At 39.4% G+C, this 23,372-nt stretch overlaps 1 protein-coding gene across 4 annotated transcripts in view; it reads left to right on the top strand.

Moving 5' to 3' along the window:
* The first annotated feature begins 5,786 nt into the window (after positions 1–5,786).
* col11a2 (collagen, type XI, alpha 2) overlaps positions 5,787–23,372 on the top strand; it is a 43,174-nt gene continuing 25,588 nt past the window's right edge. For 2 of the 4 annotated variants that reach the window (XM_072369826.1, XM_072369825.1), the window contains exons 1-5: positions 5,787–6,333; positions 17,421–17,582; positions 19,046–19,256; positions 19,438–19,600; positions 19,749–19,871. In XM_072369826.1, the coding sequence (XP_072225927.1) occupies positions 6,216–6,333; positions 17,421–17,582; positions 19,046–19,256; positions 19,438–19,600; positions 19,749–19,871 (777 nt within the window). In that variant the 5' untranslated portion in view covers positions 5,787–6,215. The remainder of the gene's footprint in view (positions 6,334–17,420; positions 17,583–19,045; positions 19,257–19,437; positions 19,601–19,748; positions 19,872–23,372) is intronic. The other 2 variants (XM_072369827.1, XM_072369828.1) reach the window with 2 other exon arrangements.

Below are 23,372 nucleotides of genomic sequence, written 5' to 3'. Positions count from 1 at the left end.
CGAAGGAAGGACTGTTTTGTGCTGCATTTGCTGAAGGGTGTGGGCTTACTGGAGGAAACAGTAAAACTGCTTTATACAAGCTTTTAAAGCCAAATTCTTTATTTCACTTACTGTGAAATCATAATGAGATTTAATGGTTACTTTATTAAATTAATTATGTAATGTAGGTGTTCTCTGGGAGTGTGTGTTTTTAGTGATGCAAAATGAAAAATCAAGCCTGCGTTTATAGAGGTGAACAGAATTACTTTATCTTGCCTATCAAGTAGAACTTTCTAACCACATGTAATCTGAAACAACAACCACTCTGCTGCATATGACGCCACCCTAGTGACCAAATGTCTGTGGGTACAGTTAATTATTTGCCAGTTTTATGCTACACACCTCAGTGGTTGTGACAACATGTGTTTTAAACCTCCAACAGACCTTCCCTCCCCTCAGAGGTGTGGACACTGATTATACAGGCACTATATCTAAGATCCACACTGTGGTCTTAGATGTAGGTGCAGGTATGTTGTGATTTGAAAAACAAATGATTTTATAGCCCCAAAAATATGATACATTTTCTATCTAAGCCTTGATCAAGTGAAACTTCTCTATGTTTTGGGCTGTAGGTCACAGTAACTATTTTACATGCTGGTGTGAGAAGATATCTGATACGGTAATCGGAAAATTAGGGTCTGTCCGACTTTTTTTCATTCTTATAGATTGCCCTTTAAGTAAAAAATAAGAAATAAATGTTGTCACCCATAGACACACCACAAGCCAGTGCAAGTGGAAGTAAGAATAAGCACCTGTTATGGAGCTGCTTTTAGTTGAATATACTCAGCATACAGCTTTTGGTTTGGGTGTTAGAGGAAAGAGGAGTGGATGAGAAGAAAAAGTGAAGCAAAGACAAAATACAGTACCTGTAAATCCTTTATGATGTTGAGTTGCTGCACATTTTTACCCAGTTGAATAATAACAACACTTAACTGACCACTTTTGACTAATTTTTCAGTCTTTGAAAGATTATAAAGCTGTGAAGTAACGTAGCATTAGTATCTGTGGAGACGAGCCTTATGTGTGATCTGTGTGCTTATACTGATGGACTAAATTACAGCTGGATGCAAACAACAACATTTCTGTTTAAAGACTTTGTTTGAAGAGAAAAGTTTACATCCAAATATCAGGAAAACCAGAGTTGTGATAGACAAGTTCTTTACTTTTGCACAACAATTGCAACATATGCTCCCTTTGTCTATATGATTTCCCCCTAAAATGTTCTGTAAGTTATCAAATTATAGAAGGTGCCCAAACAGACAGATCATCAGGATACCTTTAAGAGACGACTCCTACTTGTGTTAGAATGCAGAGGGCATCACAGTCTTTGAAAATCATTTCATTGATTAAACCATGGATGAAACAATGGTTCTTGACTTGAGAGCTTCAGGCATTGTGAATAAGAAATGCACTTACACTTACATACAAAGCCCAGTGCAAACTTAAACCACAGATGTCTCCTGGGGTGTCTCTTTTTACAGCCTGTGGCATCTACTTTCAGAGCTCAAGGAGGCCAGAACCAAACAGTCTGTCCTCAAAAAGAAACACTCTGTCCAGTGCGTCCAGAAAGCCAAAATAAAAACCCAGAGCAGCAGCAGCACTGAGGGAGCATTTCCTGGACATTTTGATTTAGTACTCTAACAGAGAAAAGAGACCATGAGTGCAAATATTTCCCAGGAAATCAGTTTAATGGCACATTGAGGCTGTTTGTTGTTTATGTATACTGGTTTTCACTGCATTAAAAGCACCAATATTTGGTTTGAGACTGATTTATCTGTGGTTGTTCTCTTGATCTTGGTCCGCCCTTTTTACTTATTCCAAGAAAGAAAACTTTCTTGCAACATCTGAAAATGTTGAATTCTCCATATTTTCCCCTTGGTTTTCATATGGTAATGGATATTTATAAAAGTGACCAGTCCTTATGTTTCTATGATTGCCGTTGGATGCAGCAGCCTAGATGATGGCTTCACAGAATGATCACATAGCAGCCGCTCCTTCTCATTCCACATACATCAAAGCTCACCAACGTAGTTTCTTATGAGCAGGCGGCACATTTTCTTCTGTTGGCAGTCATGTATGTAAACTCAAAGACAGAACTTTACCACTAGACAGAAGCTAAAACATGGGCATCATACTGTTTTTATAACTAGGAAAATAGACGATGGGGTCTATCTTTGCATGAGGCCACAAGTTATAAAAAACGCCTGAAGGAAAAGCAGCCACGCTGGCAGAAACTGACGCAGCATCCATGTTGAGGGTTGTGGTACGTGTTCTACCATTTTACCATTTCCGAAATCCCTAACAAAAGTTTAATGTCTGTGTCATTTTCTTTTTAGCCAAGGCATCTGAAACTGAAACTAATTAGACTTTTGTATAATTAGTAACTACTAAGGGAACGTTTTATTAAGTTGAGCTTTTAAAAGCTCACAGGTTCATCAGGTCGGGAGATGTACAGACAGAAATGCACGATACAGTGTTTTCGTACTTGAGAACAGGCTATTTCAGTCTAAAACACGGTGGGTTACCCGACTCACCCTCCACCACGTTGCTACAGTAGCTCAGAAGGGACATACCAAACGCTGCATCTAGAGAGGATTTTTATGTTTTAATGAGCCCCAATAATAAGCATAACTAGCATCTATACATCTGCATCCATTCAAACTGAAACACTTTATTTACTCATTTAGCTACATACAATTTGTCCTACTTATATTTTCCCCATCAATGTGTTTTTCCTGCCCCAAATTAATTCTCTTTACTTTATTTTAGAATATTTGCTTATAGTGTGATGCTGTAGCTGTCTGACCTACAAGACACCAATAATCACATTCTGTAGTAAAGTCAGTAACTTCAACATTTTTACCACACCATACTTTTTAATGTATACGTGTGCATGTGAACTCTTCCTCTGATCTGCTTTGTCAGTGAGGTTTTACTGAGTCTGACACACTATGTATTAAAAAATAATGTTGTTCTAGTGAATAGTTTGTTCCATGACACTGATGTTGCATTTGCAATTTTTTGTTACAGGAAGGAAAATGTGCATTATTTTGGCAGGACACCATCTAATTTGGATTCCTAGCCAGTGATAGAAGAGTTTGACTCATATAACTTAATTCCCCTCATGTTCATATATCCTGGGACAAGAACACTGGTGAAATTAACTGGTCAAATCAAGTTGTAACTGCAGATCGACCCATTGGTGCGTGTAAACATATTCATTGACGCTGACAGTATGACGGTATTTTAAGTGCAACAAAAGAACATTTCAACACTTGCATAGAAAAACATTCGTGACATTGTATTCGTGACATCCCATTTAAAGTATCCCAGAACTAGTAATCTATCAGTGTCCACTCTTAGAGTAAACAGAAGCAGCTAAGTTACAGTGTTATCTTTTCTGGGGGATGTCTGTCTTTTTTCTGTTGCAACTAAGCCTTTTAGGAGAGTGATAGTGAGGGGAGTTATCTTGGAAAATACCACCAACTGCAAACACACCCCTCAGAAAATCACAAACAAATGGGGGAAAGAAATTAAAGGTAGTGAGAAAGAGTGAGTGGTATAGAGGCATCGAGGGATAATTATGGTTAATTACTGCTTTCTGTATGTGAAGTCTGCATTCAAAGAAAGTGGGCTGTGTAAAAGCAGACGCACTTAAAAGACAGACATCTGGGCACACAGGAGAGCTTTGAAACTGGAATAGAAGATTCTTTTAAGTGTTTACGACAGGTATAAAGCAACTTTGAAATTATGAAAGGAATGTGTCTTTAGGTTACTGTTAGAATTAGATTTAAGTATATGGTGCAGTGGTTTGATATTTGCACCTTCACAAATACAGTCAGTGACTTCTATTATTTTTATGAATCTACAGTTCAGTTCTTTTGGCTCACTGTAACACATAGTTTGCTGTGGTGTTATCAGAGTTTGAGTCAATCTTCGGAGGCATTATTTAATTGTCAGTAAATCACACAAAAAAGAGCAAAAACAGCACTAAAGGGGTTTTGTTAAAATGTTTTTGCCTCTGCAACCAAATTCTGACATTCTTCAGCCTGTTTTCTTCCTCCGTCCCAGAACTCATAAAAACACATGAATTAATGTTGTACTAAGTGACAGATTCCTTAATTATAAACTAAACTGAAATGCAGGGCTGACTCGCTCAAAAACTGTTTTTATCCCTGGGCTGTTAGACTATAAATACCTGAACATAGCCCACAAAAACACAGACAAGCCGTGCAATGTGTTTATGTATAAATACTACATTCTGTGTCAGATTTTTATTCATTTTACTGTTTTTCTAACTTATTTGTTGCTTTAGAATTGTTTTTAAATTGCACAAATGAGAGAAGTTCTAATTAATATCATTGTATGAATGATATACAATGATGATTAGTCTGTTCTTCTTCAAAAATGCCCTCTATGAATTATTCCAAGTCAATTTCTCCAAAAAGAACAGTACTGTCTGCTACTGTTTGAGTTGTCTTTTATAAACAAATAAATGCAACTTTTTCTTTAATTTACTGATTTTTTTTTTAATTAACTGATTTGTACTTCCTACAAATAATTTTTCTGGTCCTCATAAAGACTAACAGACGTTTATGTTAAACAAGTACAAATGATCATAACCATTACAAAGACATGGTCATGATTATCACAAATAATTACAGTTACTAAATTAATTGTTAATTGTGACAGACCTCCAAACAGGTGTGAAATATATATTCAATGGTGCTTGTGGCTTTTTTTGCATCAGAAAAATTAGGCATCAGTGTTTCTTGGCAGATTTTCCAAGTCTTTCCAAGTATTTTCTTCATAATTGTTGATATCCCAATGGACTCTTTTTTTAACAAGCATCTTTTTGTGGCTGAATTTGGTCTGGTTGTTGTTGTGTGTTGTGTATTTATGTCTTATGTTCTGTCTGTGTCTTCTTAACTACTACTGCAAACCAAATAGCCCCCCTGAGGGTCTGAACTGAACTGAACTATAAAATACCATTCCTCCAGGACAGATTTTGGGATCTAAATGTCATATTTCATCCCAATCAGATGTTTTTAAAGCTAAGTTTGTTTTTTATATATTTATAAAATTTTCTCCGTATTTTTGTAACAGATAAAATTAGATTTTTGAAATCTGATCATATCACAGATCAGGCTCATTTCTATTTATCCTGAACCTTTCATCCCATTCTCTCATCCACTCTCTGCACCTGAGTAGATTCTGCGAAACACAGTCACGTGGGACTAACCAATTAGAGCCAGAGGGGAACTCCGAGCTTTGGTGAAAGGGGCGTGGTTGGTGGCGCGGACAGAAGTCTGATTGGTTGGCTCGGCAGCTCAGCTTGGTGCGCGGTCCAGCTGCCTCAAGAACAGTTTACCTGAAAAGTTCTGCTTGGTTTATAAATTTAGCCGCTACGTGCCTCAGAAAGTGGGGAAATAAAGACGATAAAGGGGAATACTTTAGCAGACCCTCTCCGTAATAAAGGATTTTTGAGAGAATCAGAAAGGGGTAGAAAATGTTTTAACTGTCCGCAGTGAGTCTACTGACCACCATCAAACCACCAACTCACAGCTGAAAGAAAGACCCCATTGTTGTGCGTGTCAGAAGAAATATTTGTATCTGCCTGTCATTAACACTTACAGTCCGCAATCACAGTCTCTCACACGTACATCTGCGTGCATGAACCAAGCGGGCAGTTACGCACGCCCTCTCTCTCTCTCTCTCGCTCTCTCTCTTCTGCCTTTTTGCCATTCACTCTCTCTCACTCACGCACACACACGCTCTCACTCTCTGGCTGGGAAAGTAAAGGAGAGAGGGAAAGAGGGAGAAGGGAGGGAGAGCGTAATTCCAGGTCTCTCTCTGCTGCTCTCTCCACTTTGGGTACTCGTACCCAGTCTGACTCAATGGGGCATTAGCACTAAGGGGTTAAACGATAAAATAAAAGATATTTATTCACCCCGTACCCCTTTTAGTGTTTAGGTTTTATGCATTAATACAAACATAACTCATTCAGGAAAGTCTCCGGGAGAGAGTTGAAGACGTCTCCAGAGGCGTGCCTTTTTGTCTGCTGTCCCGCAGAAGGTTCAGTCGGGCTCCCCTCGTCGACTGGCTTTCTGTGAGAGGATAACACTCCCATATCCTACATTTACAGCTCAACCAGGCCGGCAAACAACCGCACCACTATGGATATTGGAGAATGTCTGATTCGGAAGAAACGGAGACCGTGGCGCATGGACCTCTCAACCTTCGCCTTGCTGACCGTGGCGCTCGCCTTGTGCCAAACGACTGTGGCGCGGGCAGGTAAGACAATTATTCTTTTGATATTTCCGATGTAAATGGAATTTTTCAAAAAGACATGCAGATGTCACTCTGCTGCACCCGGTGTTTTGTTGTCTAAAACTGGCACAATTTTCTCTTGTCTATTCAAATTAACCGTGTGCGTAATGGACGTGCGCCTCATCCATTATCGGTAACTGGCACACCTGACATACTTCATGCCCAAACATATAACTCTAATTAGTATTTGTTGCTGAAAGACCTGCATATGTTGTCCTAGAAGTCCATGCTTTGTGCGCTTCAGCCAAATTCTCCGAGTCCCGGGGTAACGTTTGCTTACTCCCAACTCCATAATGCTTCATGTGACTGTATCATGCTATGGGCCGTTTTGGTAATTATAATATAGTTAGTTGTTTGGAAACACGAATAGATGGTATGAGATATGAGTTCCCAATAATAGAGTTATAGGTAAGCAGGAGGTTTTACACGCAACTTTCTAAATATTCATCACTTCATAAAATGAACACAAATTAAACTAAAATTGCCTTTCTTAATCTAATTCGGGTCTTTACTAATTTAGCTTAACGCATGCTGTAAAGGCATGATGGGTCATCGAAGCATTTGAATAGCTTTTTTGTGCTTTCAAAATGTACAAATAATTGATCTTTTTCTCAATAAAAGACTTCTCACTTCTGTTGGCTTAATTTCTTCAGCTCTCTCCCTCTCAGACAGTGCATTCAGCCTGCTGGTGACAGGTGTCACCTCACCAAATGTTGCAGTTAGACGCTGAAATCAAAACTCTTATGCATCACAGTTTTTTTTAATTGTTTTCAGTGATTCATCTTGGCTTAGCTTTCATATTCTACCTTCAAAATAACTTCATGCTTATGGTTTTGATGGGCTGTTGGTAATTTTACCCATCTCTGTGCCACTTATTATCCAGAGGGGGGCATAGGGTAGGACGGAGCAAACACCCGCTTTGGTGCCTTTTAGGCAGAATTACACCCCTTCACATCCCGTTGAAAGATATTTAGTTTGTGTTTTTCACTGAATATGGTGCTTTGTGTGTTCTGGGCCGTGGGTACAGGCTGCCAGCTGGACAATGTTAGGCTGGCCTTTACCAGCTCAGCCTGTGCACCAGTCCATCCATCACTGCCTCTGACTGCTTAAGGAGGAGGGAATATTGAGGCATTTCATTAACTTTATGTTGAGATGACTTAGCAATTTGAATGGTTTGAAACATTGGACTATGTTTTCTTTAGGCCTTAAGATGTTAATAAGAGCAGTTTGTTTATATATATTTTTTTTAAACTGTGGAAGATTATGGGAAAAGATTTTTGCTGTTAAAAAAGTGTTTATGGTTTTACAGTATATGGTGCATTATTGTCCAGTTTCATACCATCTCCTATTCCCTCACTCTCCCAAGTTACACTCGTTGCCACTGGAATGATCTGTATGCGGAGCAGTTCCCTTGCGCACCGCTAGTCGACTTTGGGTTATTTTTGACACAGAGAAACCATTGATTCACCTGTGTACACATGAGTTCAGAACTAATTGGATGCATTTGATGGCACGCCATGATTTTCATTCCACCACAACAGATACTTTTGAATACTTTAGGATAGATATTGTTAAGTTACAGCGCAAGTGATGTCTGGCTAAGACACAACATGCACATTTTAGACAGGAACACCATAGCAGGTTTATTTTACAGCAACTGTTTTTAGTATATTTTAGAAATTCGCCTTTATTTTTTGTATTCTTTGGCCACGTTTCCAATTTCGGATTGAGAGATTACACCTTCCCGTCGTCTCCCGTGTGTATTTTGGAGACGGAAGCCTGAGACGTTTTTACTTTTTATGAATAGGGAATTATTTGGCGCAGCACCTCGGTCGCAGGGGTTTGAGAGTGAAAGCTTTTAGTGTGTCCTGTCTATGTGCGCTTTATACAGTTATGTTTGTGTATATGCGCCTGTTAGCTATGGATGTTTTCTCCCAGCTGAGGGTGTGGAAATGTATGCCTCTTCTGTGTGAATGTGCCTCTGTGTGCAGCGCGTCGGGGGGGTGGGTTTCTCATTTTAAAGGGTGCTTACAGAGGAGGCGTTTCGTTTGCTTAAAAAGTATCTAAAGAATTTAATCATATTATAATGTCAGTGTGACGCAGATAAAACCGTCCTGCTATCTGTAAGCTCGTGTCTCATCTCAGCCCCTGCATGCGCACATTGATCCAGAGCGCCGGAGCGCTGCGCACATGGCGCGTCTGTGTGGTGCAGCTGCAGATGTGGGTGTAAACCGTTGGGGCGCCCCACCCAGGTAGTGAAAGCCCGATTTAGAGAAAAATGGTCAGAATCTCACATGTTTATTCATTCTTCTTTGGGAGAATGAAGAAAAAGGAAGAGGGATGGCTGAGGAAGGGCCATCACCCAAAGAGCAGCTGGCCCCAAAAGGCATGAAAGCCGGGTTTTGTTCAAAGAGGGAGAAAATCAGAGGGCAATATTTTCTTGACATGGATGTTCCTTAACCTCATTTCAAAGCAGAGAGCTGCTCAAAGGGTAGTCTGTGTCAGACTGGCTAAACATAACATAAACTTGCTCTCCCTTTTTTCTCTGTCTCTCCCATAGTGCTGAATAAAGCTACTATATGTGTTGGCAGACCAGGCTTTGACAGCTCACTCCCGTGACTGTATGGAAGTGTGCGGTGTTTCAGGCTTCTGTTAACCTGTGACTCAGGCTGACATCTTTAACTTTGCCCTCTTGATTTTCCACCGCCTTGTCTTAATTTTACCATGGAATCCTGTGGCTTTAGTGATTCACATTTATCCAACCTCCACCTCTCTTACCCATTGTTTTACAGATCCAAGCCCCCATTCTCAGCATGTTGGGAGGATGTTCTTTTTCTTTTGGGACTTAAGGAGTAGCGGTCATCTGGATATCCAAATGGTCCATCAGTCCCCACTTAAGAGCTAGATGGCAACTAATCCTTTAATTTAAAAAAAAAAAGAGGGCACTAGAATTTACTCATCAGAAAGCAAAATAGATTGTAGGGCCAAAGATGGACGTTGGGATTGACCAGTGAGACCTATCTTCATCACATATCTGCACTGAAAACATTTTTAACAGCTAACATCATGCTTAGTTAAAAAGTTGCAAGCCAATTATTCACCAAGAATATTAAAATATTTTGATGTGATAACTGCATTTCAAAACTTTTAAAGTTTACATCTAGCTTAGAAATGTTTTGCCCTGAGCTAAAACTTCCAGGTCACCCCTGCTTCCATTATGTATCCACATTTCTGCTCCTAGGCCTGGATTAACGAACCTCCATTATAGCTCAAGTGGAAACTTGACCATGTTTGATATGAAAGCGCTGCACTGATTGTGCAAGATAATCTGGAAAAACAGGCTGTATGTAATACCAGTTTGTGTCCACCAGTCTACACAGACACAAATGCTGAAAAAATGCAGGCATCGCTGATACTTGAATGCAGATTCCCTTGAATTAATGTGGGATTTCATTCTCTTTCTTTATACCTCTCTCTATAACTCTCTCTGGAAAGTTGATCTGAAGCCTGTAAAAAGTGGCTTCTCTTCATTTTGTAAGAAACACACAGAAGTCAAAGCTGAGATATGAATTAACACCTCAGAGACCTCAGCTCTAAACCATGACATTCCCTCAAACTGTAAACTTTTAGAAGCCTTTCTGAGACAAAACCACATGAGCAATGTAGACTTTAGGGAAAAGAGTGAGCTGTTCCCTTTTTCTTGATTTTATAGGTGATGATTTGGTGGTTTGTGTGAGTGTATCATTCCTCTGAGACATTCTGTTTTAGCAGAAGATGTACAAGGACGACAGGCACATGAGCCAACTTTATAATGACAGGCTGTCTGTATAGGATACTATTCCTAGTCACTGTTATTTTGCTGCTTCTAGGAAGCATGTAGGAAGGCGTGGAGACCAGCTCTGTATTTTACATGTAATGTTAATGTACATCTCTTTTCCAGACATCAGTACAGTCTATCGATTTGAAAATAGTTTTAAGTGTTGGCTTTAACTTAAGTGGAAAGTGTTATTCTGCCAGATGAGGGATCACAGGAAAGCTCTTTACATTTATTTGTGAGTGAAAGTTTCCTGATGCAAACTGATTTTAAAAAGAATGAAGCATTTATTTTATTTCCTCCAAACCTTTTAGCTTTGAAAAGGCGAATTGGCCTACTCTCTATCCCAGCATGCATTGTGGGATAGAGTGGGGTGGAGACAACATATGGATACACAGATTAAAATACAGTATGCCAAACATAATTTTCTAACGCTTTTTAAGTGAATCCACAGGACGAAGAAGCATCACACAAATACAGTATGTATGAACAGGTTTAACTGCCAAATAAAATGGACACATTTTTACATTTGTGCCGTTGCAATAACATAAAGTGGTTTCCAGTATATGTTCCTTTGCTTTTCACCTTAAATGACATTGTTTTCAGGTGTTTTATGTTTTTCACTGTCTGAATGGCTGCAGGAGTTGTACTATCCTCATCTCAGACAAAATGTTTTAGCAAGACCCACAACACAACACGTCACAACTAGTCAAAGTCCTCCTGTACTCCCCCTGCGGCGCTCTTTACCCAACGTTTCCATACACTTGTTGCAGTTGATATATGATTATACCCATAAAAAACACAGAATGTAAGGTGTATTTCTGATGTGGGGATTTCCAAACTCAAAAAGGTTTTTACGATCTATTTGGTTTGACTACATCTGGTTGTTTAACGAATTAGAACATAGCTTTATCTCTTCAAATCTTAGTTTGCTTATATCTTAAGAACAAAACAATAAATTGGTGAAATGAAGATTGAGGCCATGATTTGGTCTTCATCTTTAGGGATCCTATGGTATAAACCCTTTTACTCCTCCGGAGAAGGCACATTTTTGCACATCTTGGGGCTCCAGCAGTTATTTTTAATGCTCATTAGCACAGAACAGTTTTCAGTTGAAACTAATATTTTGAAATGTTGAATATCTGTGGACAGATTTAACATATTATGGAATAAGCAAGAAAATGTTAAATTAGATGAACCCATATAAACTTCAATAGGTTAGACTGAAACCTTCCTTATCAGTTAGCACAGACACATCAGGGACTTTCAGACTGGTTCATTCACAGCCACACTGTTTATTCCACATGATAGTACCTTTTAGGGAACTTCTGACTCTCTCCTGGTCAGGGCCCTCTGGTCCCATGTAGGCCTTGTGGTGTCAGTATCCACCCTCAGATCCAAACTGAGCCTGTGGCCTCCAGCCCTGAAACCACACAAGACTCCAGCATGATACACGCTGGCAGCATCAGTGGAGCACAGACAGACTGGCACAGACCACATAATGCTACACAGGGAGCTGCAGTACTGTAAACGTTGGCACAGCAGAACCCGAGTGGATGCTGGAGAGACTAACGAATAGAGTCGTTAATGTAGGTGTTATAGAGATAGGTCTGAAAAGCCACAAAGAATAAAGAGCTTAAGGAAAGGTATTATCAGTAGCAGGGGGAAGAAGGATTTTCCTTGTTTTTTACAGGATTATTTGACTTTGAAGGACCTAGTGGCCTGTTAAACAAGATTTAAGGACAAAAAACAAAAGTTATAATCCCATGAATACATGCTGATACTGCAGGAACACACATGCAGCTAAATTCAGGATTAAAAACTTAAATACTTTTGGTATTCATATGCAAAAGGATTTTATATCCAGTGTTTATCTGATATGGAGACAGTTTTTTTTCTTATATTCATATACTCTGATTACAGCACAGTTCATGTTTTGATAAAGTTTGTAAAGTTTAGGTAATGGTATCTAATGTTTCTTATCTCTTGCTCTCTGGTTTGCTTCTTTTCTTTTTTTCCTAAATATCATAAAACATTTTCTCAAGTCTTGCATAATGTAATTTACTTGTATTCATATAGCTAAAAGTACTGAGTTTCCTCTTTCTTACCAGACATGTTGTAAATTTGACATCATAATTTAACCTACTATGACAAACCAAACCCTCGGCTTATAAAAAGTGTATATTTGAATAAGTCCTTCTGTACAGTTTGGACCCATAATTGATTTTCTGTCTGTGTACACATTGCATTATAAATAAATCATAACTATAGAGCTCCTCGCTGGAAATTATACTCTGCAGTCTGAGTACTGCTCATACTTTTTACCATCGTGGTTAGCTGGGTGGAGAGACAGCTGGTGACTGAGGGAAAAAATGTTACAAAAAATGTTATTAGTTTACATTTGTCAGTTTAGATATTTGTTCATGTTGGGCTTTTCAAAATATGTTATATGTTCTCTCTGCTTTATCAATTTAATATTGGAAACGGGTGGAAGCTGAAGCACGAAGACTATGAATTTGTGTGCTTTGGCGTCTGTGTGTGTGTGTGATCATTTGTGGTCAGTGTAGCACATCCATCTTGCTCTGTGTGTCTAACAATGTGGCCTGTTGTGTAAAGGTGAGAGGTGAGGGGTCAACGTGTCAGCTGACGTGTGCGTCTGGTATTTGGCACAGCTGTGCCAGAGAAGGAAAGGGCACATGGACACCCGCACACCCATATGTGCAGGTACATAATGGTCAAATAGAGATCGTAACGGAAAGCATCTCAAACAAAAAAGCCCATCAGAGGAAGTACATCATTTTCCTCTGAAGTGGACTTGTGAGATCCACAGGTCGGAGAGTTATGTGTAGCTATACTCATGTGCTATACATATAAGTTTACTAATATTTTAACTCAATCAATAACCAATTTTTTGGCATTCATTTTATCTAGATTTGCCCAGACTGACTAATTCTTCATAAACTGCTTGAAATAAGCAGGCACACCAATATGAAATATGTTAATTTTACACTTCTTTGCATCACGTGCTTCCCTCATAGGAGTTCTCACTCCTGTTATCTGATCATTTTTGGAGGTGTCAAGGGTGTCATGAAGGCTTTAGAAGAACAAGTTTAATTCCTTCACTGTGTAAACTTTCTCCACCAACAATCCTCTCTCCGACGTTATTTACATACGAGGTAAAATCTGTTTCCAACAGCTTTGTGTTTAAACAGAAGGGTTGTGTGTCGGAATGAACAGAATCAGCTCAATTTCTTCTTATCACCAATAATTAGCGAAGTTAATTTCTCACTCCTGTGAACGCAGCTGTTTATAAAGTGTGTATGCATGTAAACACTGTGTGTGTGTGCGTGAGTGCGTGTGCGTGCGCGTGTGTGTGTTTAACATCACGTGGTTTCATCCCTGCAACAGACTTCGACTGTGCTCTGTAAAATTAAATCTGTTTCAGCTCCATCTAGTGGCCGTTGTGTGGAACTGCAGTGGTTTCAACGTCGCAGGGACAAATAGTGCTACAGCTTTAGCGCACTTCATTTTATAGATTTGCTGCCACACTGACTACATCACACATGTTAATTTGTCAGGTTGTATTAAGCTGGTGGTCTGCTTGTTTGGTCAGTTGTGGTTCTGTAGCAGTTATAAGGATAGAGTTACAGTGACAGGACTGTTTCCGTCTGGGGAACCTGTTGACAAAATATAGTCAAATCATATCATAGAGCCTCATTTTACACCAAAAGCATCACAGTTGATTTTTAAAGCAGTTTTATTAGGTTTATCTCCAGCTCTCTTGAAGGTTATAGTCCTAGATGAACTAAGAAATTATTTTGGATTAATCAGAATTGAAAGTGTTTCTTTATTATAAATTTATTGTAACTATAAGTATCCCAAAGACTTTATTAAGTTTTCCTGTCTGTGCTATTGATAATACATAAAGAGCAGCAAGAGGAGAAAGAGCAAGAATCATAATTACGTCATAAAGTAGAGAAGTTTCTGTCATTAAAGCACTGTAATATTTTTCTTGAGTAAATGGTCTTTTTCATTGGACTTCTGCCAGTGCAACTGTCAGACGGTGTAACTGTTCAGGCTACTGTAATCTCTACTTACACAGCCCTGGTTGTGACTGCTCTCACGTGCCTGGGAGTCCTGTTTCCTGCCTTAATGACAGCAGTGTAATTGGCCCACACTTACATCAAAAGTCTGCAGCCATCTGTGAGCGCTTATGGTAAGAGAGGCTGAGGGAGCAGGAAGAGGAAGAAAAAAGAAAGCAAAGAAAGAGAGTTTGTGCCCCTCAGCTGTCTGTTTTCCTACCTTGTCTAGTTTCATATGCGCCACTCCTCGTCCCGTGAGGTGTATAGGTGCAGTTTTCCTTGCCTGGGCTGTGTGTACCTCTGCGTCTGAGTGTGTTATTTTTTGTGGGTGTGTTTTTGTCGTGATTGTGGTCCTCCAGGCAGGAAGGGCCCCGGCTGCAGATGTGAGCTGGGCAGGCAGCAGGGAACAGAGCAGCACATTGTACTGGACATACTGGGGGAGCTCAGGCTGCAATCTGATCCAATATCCTGCCATCACAGAACCATGCTGTCTACTGTCACTGCCCGACCCCCCAAAACACACACGCTCCACCTTTGCCTGAACCTCTGCCTCCCAACCTCTTCCTCATGTAGATCTCCTTCCTGTTATACCTGTTTGTTTCATTTGCAGCATTCCGGTGCAGATCTGCAAAAGTCTTGAAAATGACCGTAGAAATTGATTTATTCCCATGAAAATGTCCATTTATGAAGGTTTATATTGATCACTGGTCTCATATCAATCAGATATTTTTCATAGAGAACTTAGTTCAGTAGTATAGAACCACAGCATTTTTTAATGAACCACAAAATTTCTGTCCCCCTCTTTTTATCTTAATATATATATAATTAATTAGCAGTTAATTTCTGTTTGAACTATCTCACTTTTCCACTTACAGTAATAACCCCATTTCTGTTGAATTGTTCAGCTCCAACATCAAGCAGCTTTTTTTCTGTTTGAGATGGTTAACAGCATTACACCACCACCACATATAGCTCTTACTTTTCCTCCTCCCTACATATTTCTCTTCCTGGCCTCTTTCCTCTCTCCATCTCATCCTTTTACTCTCCTCCTCCCCTTTGTCTCTTTGGTGTAGAGTGACATTAATAGGCTGTGGTCTAGACGTCCAGAAGCTGTATTAGAACACCATTTGCCCCATCTGAGTAAATATTACCATCTGTGGGCTTCTTTGACTAACTCTTACCTCTGAGACATTGGGTGTCACCTAAACATAAGCACCTCTGATGGGACCAGTGAGATTTGAGAACAAAAACAAGGAAACGTCACATTAGTTCCTGGCATAGAATATGAAAATGGCTTCAATATGAATGGCTGCAGCATTGTTACGTTTATGACGTACACATTCATCCTGGTTTAGGTTTTTGGAACAGATGTGAGGCTTTGACTGAGGATCGATGTGTGTGTATATGTTTAAAAGTATGTGCTGCATGATTTCATTTGGTGGATTTGCACTTCTCACCTCCAGTGGTTTACATATATAGCAGCTATGTCCGAAGTGGTAAAATGAATCTGTCTTATTATCAGATTAAGTGCCATGTTGTTACATGCTTGGTTGTGCTTGTCAAACAAGTCGAAAGAGGCATAATGACATGATTTCTCCATAAATATTTCGCTGTTTGAGGTGAAACTTCAATGTCTATTTTTTTTAGGCTGTAGAATGAGAAATGAAAACGAACATGTTTTTTCATTGGCTGTGTCATAGATGGGCTTGGTTGTAACCTTTTCATGTATAACGTAGATTTTACCAGAGCAATGCATCACTGGCACTGCAAGTTTATTATGGCAAGTATCACAGCAGGGCTGGTGAGTGACTTTAAATGGTTGTTAACAACAAATCTGGCTCTCTGGTGCACCTCATATACACACAGTTTTAACTTAGGTCAGGAAAATATGAACACTGCTTGCTGTTTTAATTTCATGGCTGCTTCACGTCAGAACCTGACTCTCAGCAAGAAAAATAAATTTTATTCAGTTGCTCTGACTGCAAAATTCTTACATTTAACGGGGGCCTTCAGTTTTGCATCATGCATGTCTGTCATTGCATCTGAAATTAGAAAACGGAGTCCATATCAGCTCTGCATCTAAATGGATATAAAAATACAACTCATGAGAAGTCATGGGATGAATTTCAAACTAACTAATCTAAATTATGTTAAAAATAAGTAGTACAATGCTCGCTCCCAAATAAGGTGATATGTAAAAGTCCTCATGGAGTAGCACTGCATAGATAGATCATTCATCTGCTGTTTTTAGTTCACACTTAAGGGAATTCAATTATAAGAAATACAGATGCTCTCAATCATATTTTTCTGCTGCACAGTAATTGAGAGTTATGTTTTTTGATTGTGAAGCATGTCAGACTGACATGTGAAAAAGCCAACAAGCTAAACCACAGTGCAGACTGCAGGTGGAGAAACAGACCGGTTGTCCTCAGTGTGTGAAAGTGGAGGCAGGATATTAGACTGGTGGGTCACTGCCTCTCTGTGCCTGTATTTATGTGTATGTGTTATGTTAAGATGTGCACCGCATACCTTGCGTTCTTTGAGTGTTTATACATGTCAGGCGAAACTGTGAAATGATTGTGTTTGTCAAATAAATATTCATTGGACTCAACAGTATCACATCAACAGCCACTTGTTTCAGTTGCTTGACAAATGTGAGCAGAATAGAGGGCACTGTCTCTGTTTTGATGTAAACTGAGCTTTACTGTGCCCTCCCTGCACTGGTCCATATATGTTGCTTGGACTGTTGCCGATCTGTTCTGACACAGTGCTTTCTTTCTTGAAATATACCTTAATGTACAGTGGGAGCCACTGTTGACCTGATCCTACATCACACTAGTTCTGCAAAAACATTTAAGATCACTTTATAGATCTATTTAGGATTTAGCAACATCGCAGACATAGAAGTGAGCTTTAAAAGTCCGTTGCAGCATTTTTTTAGGAGCCTAAAGGATTCCCAGTACTAATCTGTTATAGAACAGCTGCATCATAATTAATCAATAAATCTGTCCATCTAATGCCAGATGCAAAAACACACTGGCCTTTTCTAACATGACAGTGAAACAACTGCTGCATTAAATCTGTTTAAATGAGTTGCTTGTTGAAACATATAATGAGAATTTTCTTTCCTTGCCTCTCTTCCCTTCTGTCATCAGATCCAGTGGATGTGTTGCGGGCCCTGCAGGTTCCCTCTCTCCCTGAGGGTGTAAAGAAAGTCCCTGGCTTCTGCTCATCCCGTCGCTCCAGCAGCCCCGATCATGCTTACCGCATCACCAAAAAGGCCCAGATCTCTGCCCCTACCAAGCAGCTCTTCTCAGGTAGGCTTCAGACTAACTGAATAATAGGTTATTCTATATTTCTCTGTGAATAGCCACAAGGTTGTTTCATCACTGGGACCATAAATAACCATAATTTAAATGTGAATTAGCATTTTTCTGTTGTAGGTGTTATGTTTCTGGAGAAAGAAGGTCCTGGTGTCATCAGAGATCTTTACTTAAACAAAGTAGACAGATACAATTGTTCACTGGCTAAGTAATCCTCATAATGTCACAATAAAACATTCATTATCTATGTGCTTTACAAAATAATTTTACATTGATGCAAATGATTTAATAACCCTTGATTTAGCATATCAGAATAACCATATTTAGGTACACTGCTACCACTGCAGTTACTACAAGGTATAATATCGTCTTCTTTTTCATTTTATCCACTTTATTGACCCACGACGGTCCAATTTTATTAAAAAACTCTTCTTTCACAAAGTCCTGATCAAGATGACAGCAAAAAACAGGGAAAGATTTGCATGCCATACCAGCTAAATATGATGCACATTATACTCCCAATCAAAGAAACTATAAAAGATTATCAACTCATTTAGGGTAGTTGGTAAAATACCCTTAAAGGTGTATAAAGATGAGATTTCTGTTAGTTGATATTATTTTGAAGCTCATTATGTGAGCAGGGAACACTGGGAGAAAAAATATTATAGCTTAGCTATAACTATAAGTTTGAATCCTGATTCTTGCACACTCACATTCAACACTGCTCAACACTGCTAAAATAGGTTTTTTATTTGTATTTCATATTTATGACAAATTATACTGTGAAATGTATAACTATCATTATAGCTAGCTGCTTACCCTTAGATGTATTTTATACTAAGCTTTTTAGATTTAATTAGGCTGTTATGCCCTCTGCTAGATTGCTCCAAGCGTAATTATGTGTTGCTGTGCAAGAATTAAGAGTGCGGTGGAGTCACAGCACATTAACTTTCGAATATTGTCTGACACCAAGGAGTGAGGAAATAAATCTGAAAGTAGCACTTATGTGGTTGGGAAAAAAATACACAAAAGTCTAAACTGAGCCTCAGTTCATTTTCTGTTTAGCCTTCCTTGTCCAGCTGTGCTCACCTGTTATTTTGAGCTCACATCATCTTCTGAATGCCAACCTCACAGGGGACTACATTCTAATGAATGTTATTCCTGATGAACATCTCACTTCAGTCTCTTAAAGATTATCATTGGTATCATCCTACACTACTTCTCAATTCTTGTATTTTACTTCCCCAACCACCTACATGAAACCTATTTTTTGTCTTCTCCTTCCTCCACCCCTCGTCTTTCTCTTGAATAGATAAGTGAATGTCCTGCTGTCTCCTTCTTCCTCCAGGACAAACTTTAACCTTTTACGTTTTCTTAAAAGACCCACAAGACATTCTGCCAATCACATTTTTAATCGGTCAGTTAATTTTTGTCTTCATCTTTTACCTCATCTATAGGTCGTTTTCCAGAGAACTTCTCCATCATGGCTCTGGTCAAGGCCCAGTCTGGTCTCCAGGCCTTCCTGCTCTCTATCTACAGTGAGCAGGGCATCCAGCAGCTGGGCATTGAACTGGGACGCTCCCCTGTTTTCCTGTATGAGGATCAGAACGGCAAGCCAGCCCCTGAAGACTACCCACTCTTTAGGGGTGTCAACCTGGCTGATGGCAAGTCAGTAACCAGCAACAACCAGTTTGTGACTGGTTGAGATTATGTGATTTGGGTCATGTGGGTGGTTGGGAATAATATTCATGTGCATGTATTTGGAAATGATCTTTGGTATCTTTTCATCGAGGGCTGTAGTCACATAACATCCTTTTTTTTGCCTGTGGTTCCTTCTCCCTATCTGTAGGTGGCATCGCATCGCTATCTCTGTTTCAAAGAAAAACGTGACACTGCTGCTGGACTGCAAGAAGAAGATGACCCGTCCACTGCCCCGTGGCAATAACGCAGAGATCGATACCAATGGCATCACAGTGTTTGGAGCTCGTCTGCTTGATGAGGAGGTTTTCCAGGTTAGTATAATCAAGTAAACTGTGTTTTTGTTGGATTGATTAATACCCTCTGCTGTTACAACCTGCTTCCAAAAGGTTTCAACAAGCACATTATATGCTCTGAAACGGCTTTTCACGAGGATCTTACTATATGTGTTTTTCTTCACAGGGAGACATCCAACAATTGCTGATTGCCTCAAACCCCCAGGCAGCCTATGACTTCTGTGAACACTACAGCCCTGACTGTGACTCCCCTCTGCCCAAGACCCAGGCTCAGGACCCCAACACATACGTGAGTGACACCACACCACAAGTTTACACACATACACGTTCCTGCAGGGAACAGTAACTCCCTTTTGTCTTTCACACATGCTCTTTTACCGTCTTAAGATCTTATTGCATAAGTTGTTCATACAAAAAGAATACACAGACACTCACAGCTGCGGTTAGAACTTAAAGGACTAATGAGTACAATCAGTTACAGAGTGGATAACCTCAGACTGCCACTGCTGTGTGGCCACAACTCATTCATGAAATTGTAGGCTCATCTTTAGCTCCAATAAATCTGACCCAATCAGAATCTGTGGACTTTGTTTTCCTTTTCAAGGGTATTTTTTTAAAGAGAAACCGCTTGGGAAACAGGTTAATTGGATCTGTATATTCAGGGTTTTCTTTTTCTACCAGTTCATTTTTTCTTGAGCTGAAGGACAAATATTGTACCTTTGGATCCAGGAAAGATAAGAAAGAGAAATGTTAGGAATGTTACCAGAATACCTGAGTCCATTCCAACTTTTATCATGGTGATCCCTTTATAGATAATTCTATTAACTGTAGTTTTTATGCTGTGAGCTGCCACTGCAGTTCAGTGGCTAACACAACACTGAGATATAGAATGTATTAGGAAAGCTACATCATATGATGATGTGGACCAATATTAGAAATAAATTATACAATACATCAGCCCTCAGAAAAGGAAATCCCCGGGTTCAGTTTGAGTCATGTGATAATGTCATCAAAGTGCTGCTCTCCCTTTCTGTCTTCCTCCCCTCGTCATCATCAACAGTTTGTATCCATCCACTTTCCTCCTCATCTCCACAGTCTGTGTGTCCCTGTGATAACTCAAGCAAAGCAGAGACATTATCATATCAAACCTCTCGCATAATAATTCCTTGAAAAATTTACACATTTTTATCATTTCAAACACTGGAATTGTAGAGAATTAACTGTGATTGTTTTCTGTTCTACTGCAATGGAACACAGAAAGGTAGGGGAAAGGGGATGATACAATCAACCATCAATATCTTTCCCTGTTTTTTTAATGGAATGAAAGAAAGAGGACCTGCTGAGTATATAAAACATGCTAATTAAATAAATTCTGATTGGTCTCTTGGTTAAATTGCTACATACAAGAATTTAGCATGAAGATGGCTTAGGTTGTAGCCTCTTTGCTTACTGAGACTGTTGTGCACAATACATGCATTAAAGGCTTTGTAACCTGTCATTCATTAATTTTTCTCTCAAACACATACTGATGATATTTAGATATTTGGGAGCTTACATTCCCGTGACACCAACTGCATCACCGAGTTATAGTAGCAAACGACTTTCATCTGCATTCATCCATCCAAAGTACATCATCTTTTATATACCTGCATGCCTGATCTAAAAAAAAGAATAAAGTGTCAGTCACTGTACAGAGCTCCTACACTTTGTGTCTCCAAACCCTGTCGTGTTGATGCTGTTGAGATGACTTTTTCTAAAATGAATACAAATCAGTGTGGTTTTATTCATTGATTTCCATCATCGCTTGATTTTATTACAGTTTTCTCATTCATCAGGGTTGCTCGTCTGGACATTGTATTTTATATCAACACCTTTTAACAACCTCCACAGACTCTGATGAACTGAGAAAGCTTTGCATTTTGTCATGATGCCCTTTGCTGTCTCTTGCAGTCTTTCAACATGCTTTTTTTTTTTCTTTGGCCCTTATAGCTTTATTATCCCTCTGTGGCCTCTGCAAACTCTCCTTATCTGTTCATGGAAATCAATTTTTCCCCTCTTCATGCATTCCTCATGCTCTCACACTCCCTCCTGTCCCCTGCCAACCCATCCTCCTTTTCTTCCTTCCCATCTTTCAATCCCTCCATTTCTCTCAGTACTTTGATGAGGAGCAGGATGACCATGAATACCCCTATTATTATGAGGAAACAACAGGCATTCCCTCCTCCTCTGCAACCCCCTCTCCCCAACCGGGGGACCCCAACCAGCAGGTAAAGTGGGAGCACGAGAGAGGGAAAACACAAGCTGGGTTTGTGGAAAGGACGAGGAATGAGAAAGGCATTGAAACAATAACATTGTATTTGAGTGTAATCTAAGTTTACATTTTTGTTCAATTTATTTTAAAAATCATATATTTAAACTTTTATCAACCTAAATGCCTCTCATCTCCCATCGTTCCATACCCTTGTTTTACATCTCACTTTTTCTTTAATCCAGATTGAAGTCTCACACTTCCACTCTCACTATTTCTATCAAACAAGTTTTACCTTTACTCCTTGTAATTTTTTTGTCTTCATGTCATTTACACGTTGTAATTTATCCATGTGTGTTCACATGTGGCCAAGTGGGGGCACTGGGGAAGTGAAGGTGCGGCTGTGTTGTTAGGCACACATGCATTTTTTTCCCCTCCATTCTCCATTATCCACTCCAGTAAATTTTAGTATTCTCTCCTGTCACGTGTTTGTCCTGTCCTCTTCAACTTAAACCTTACCAAACAGCCTTTTCATAAAGAGAGTGCAAAAAATTTTCTAAATTTAAGAGGGACAAGTTCCACAAAACATCAGTATATATTGTAATAGTACTTATTGACAATAGTCATTTGATTTGCATATTCTTTCTGGTGTTTACTTGAATTTGCTGCCACTCCTTGCATGTTCTTTCACAACAAGTTCCACCCATTTGGATTTTCAGTTATCACAAAAACATTTGTGAGATTTGCATTACAGTTTGAACCGGTGTCTCTATTTTCTTAAAATTTGCATGATCTCATAATTGTCTTGATGGATGTTACCGCATGCACCTGCTGTACTTCTGCATCATCTGTTTTCACATCAATTGTCAGTCAGCATACTGTTGGAATATCAGTACAGATGGTTTTGCATTGGTAGACATATCAGGGTTGTACATCTTACCCGTACCCAAGCACACATGCATGTTATAGTTTGTCTGTTGGAGTTCTGAATTGCATATCTAAGGAGTGTATTATCATTGGTGGCCTGTTTTCCCATTGTTTTTTGGATTTTTTCTACAATCTACAATTTTTTTGTCCATCTACAATTTGTATTTGCATGTATTTCTATTATAGCAGCATGAGTGATAAGGATTGATCATGGGTAGTACTTTTCGTTTTATGATTTATGTGACTAACACGCATTTGCATGCCAGCTTTACGTCTGTACTGTTTCCTTTGCATGGCTAAACAACAGCAAACTTTTCTGTCTTACAGTTGGACTGTTCAGTGCATTATAGCACAGGAGGTCAGTGCATCAGTGATGTGTATGTTTTGTGCCTGTGTGTGTGTATTTCTTTACAATCTGTGTGTGTGTTAAGCAGCCAGCTTTCCTTGAGCAGTCACACCCTCAGTGCCTCTGCTAAACCACAGCCTCCAGTTCCTATTAGCACAAAGATGCTGCTTTGTCGTTTAATATTGGGAATGGCATTACTGGAGAAAACAGCAAAAAAATGTTCAAATATCTTGGGTCATAGACATCAAATTTCTCAAATGTGTTTTGTA

This window comes from Leuresthes tenuis, unplaced genomic scaffold, assembly GCF_036924035.1.
Source record: "Leuresthes tenuis unplaced genomic scaffold, fLeuTen1.0.hap1 SCAF_18, whole genome shotgun sequence".
In the NCBI taxonomy this organism is placed as follows: domain Eukaryota; kingdom Metazoa; phylum Chordata; class Actinopteri; order Atheriniformes; family Atherinopsidae; genus Leuresthes; species Leuresthes tenuis.
The sequence above is the reverse complement of the archived record's forward strand: the minus strand, read 5'-3'. Positions and strand labels throughout refer to the sequence as shown.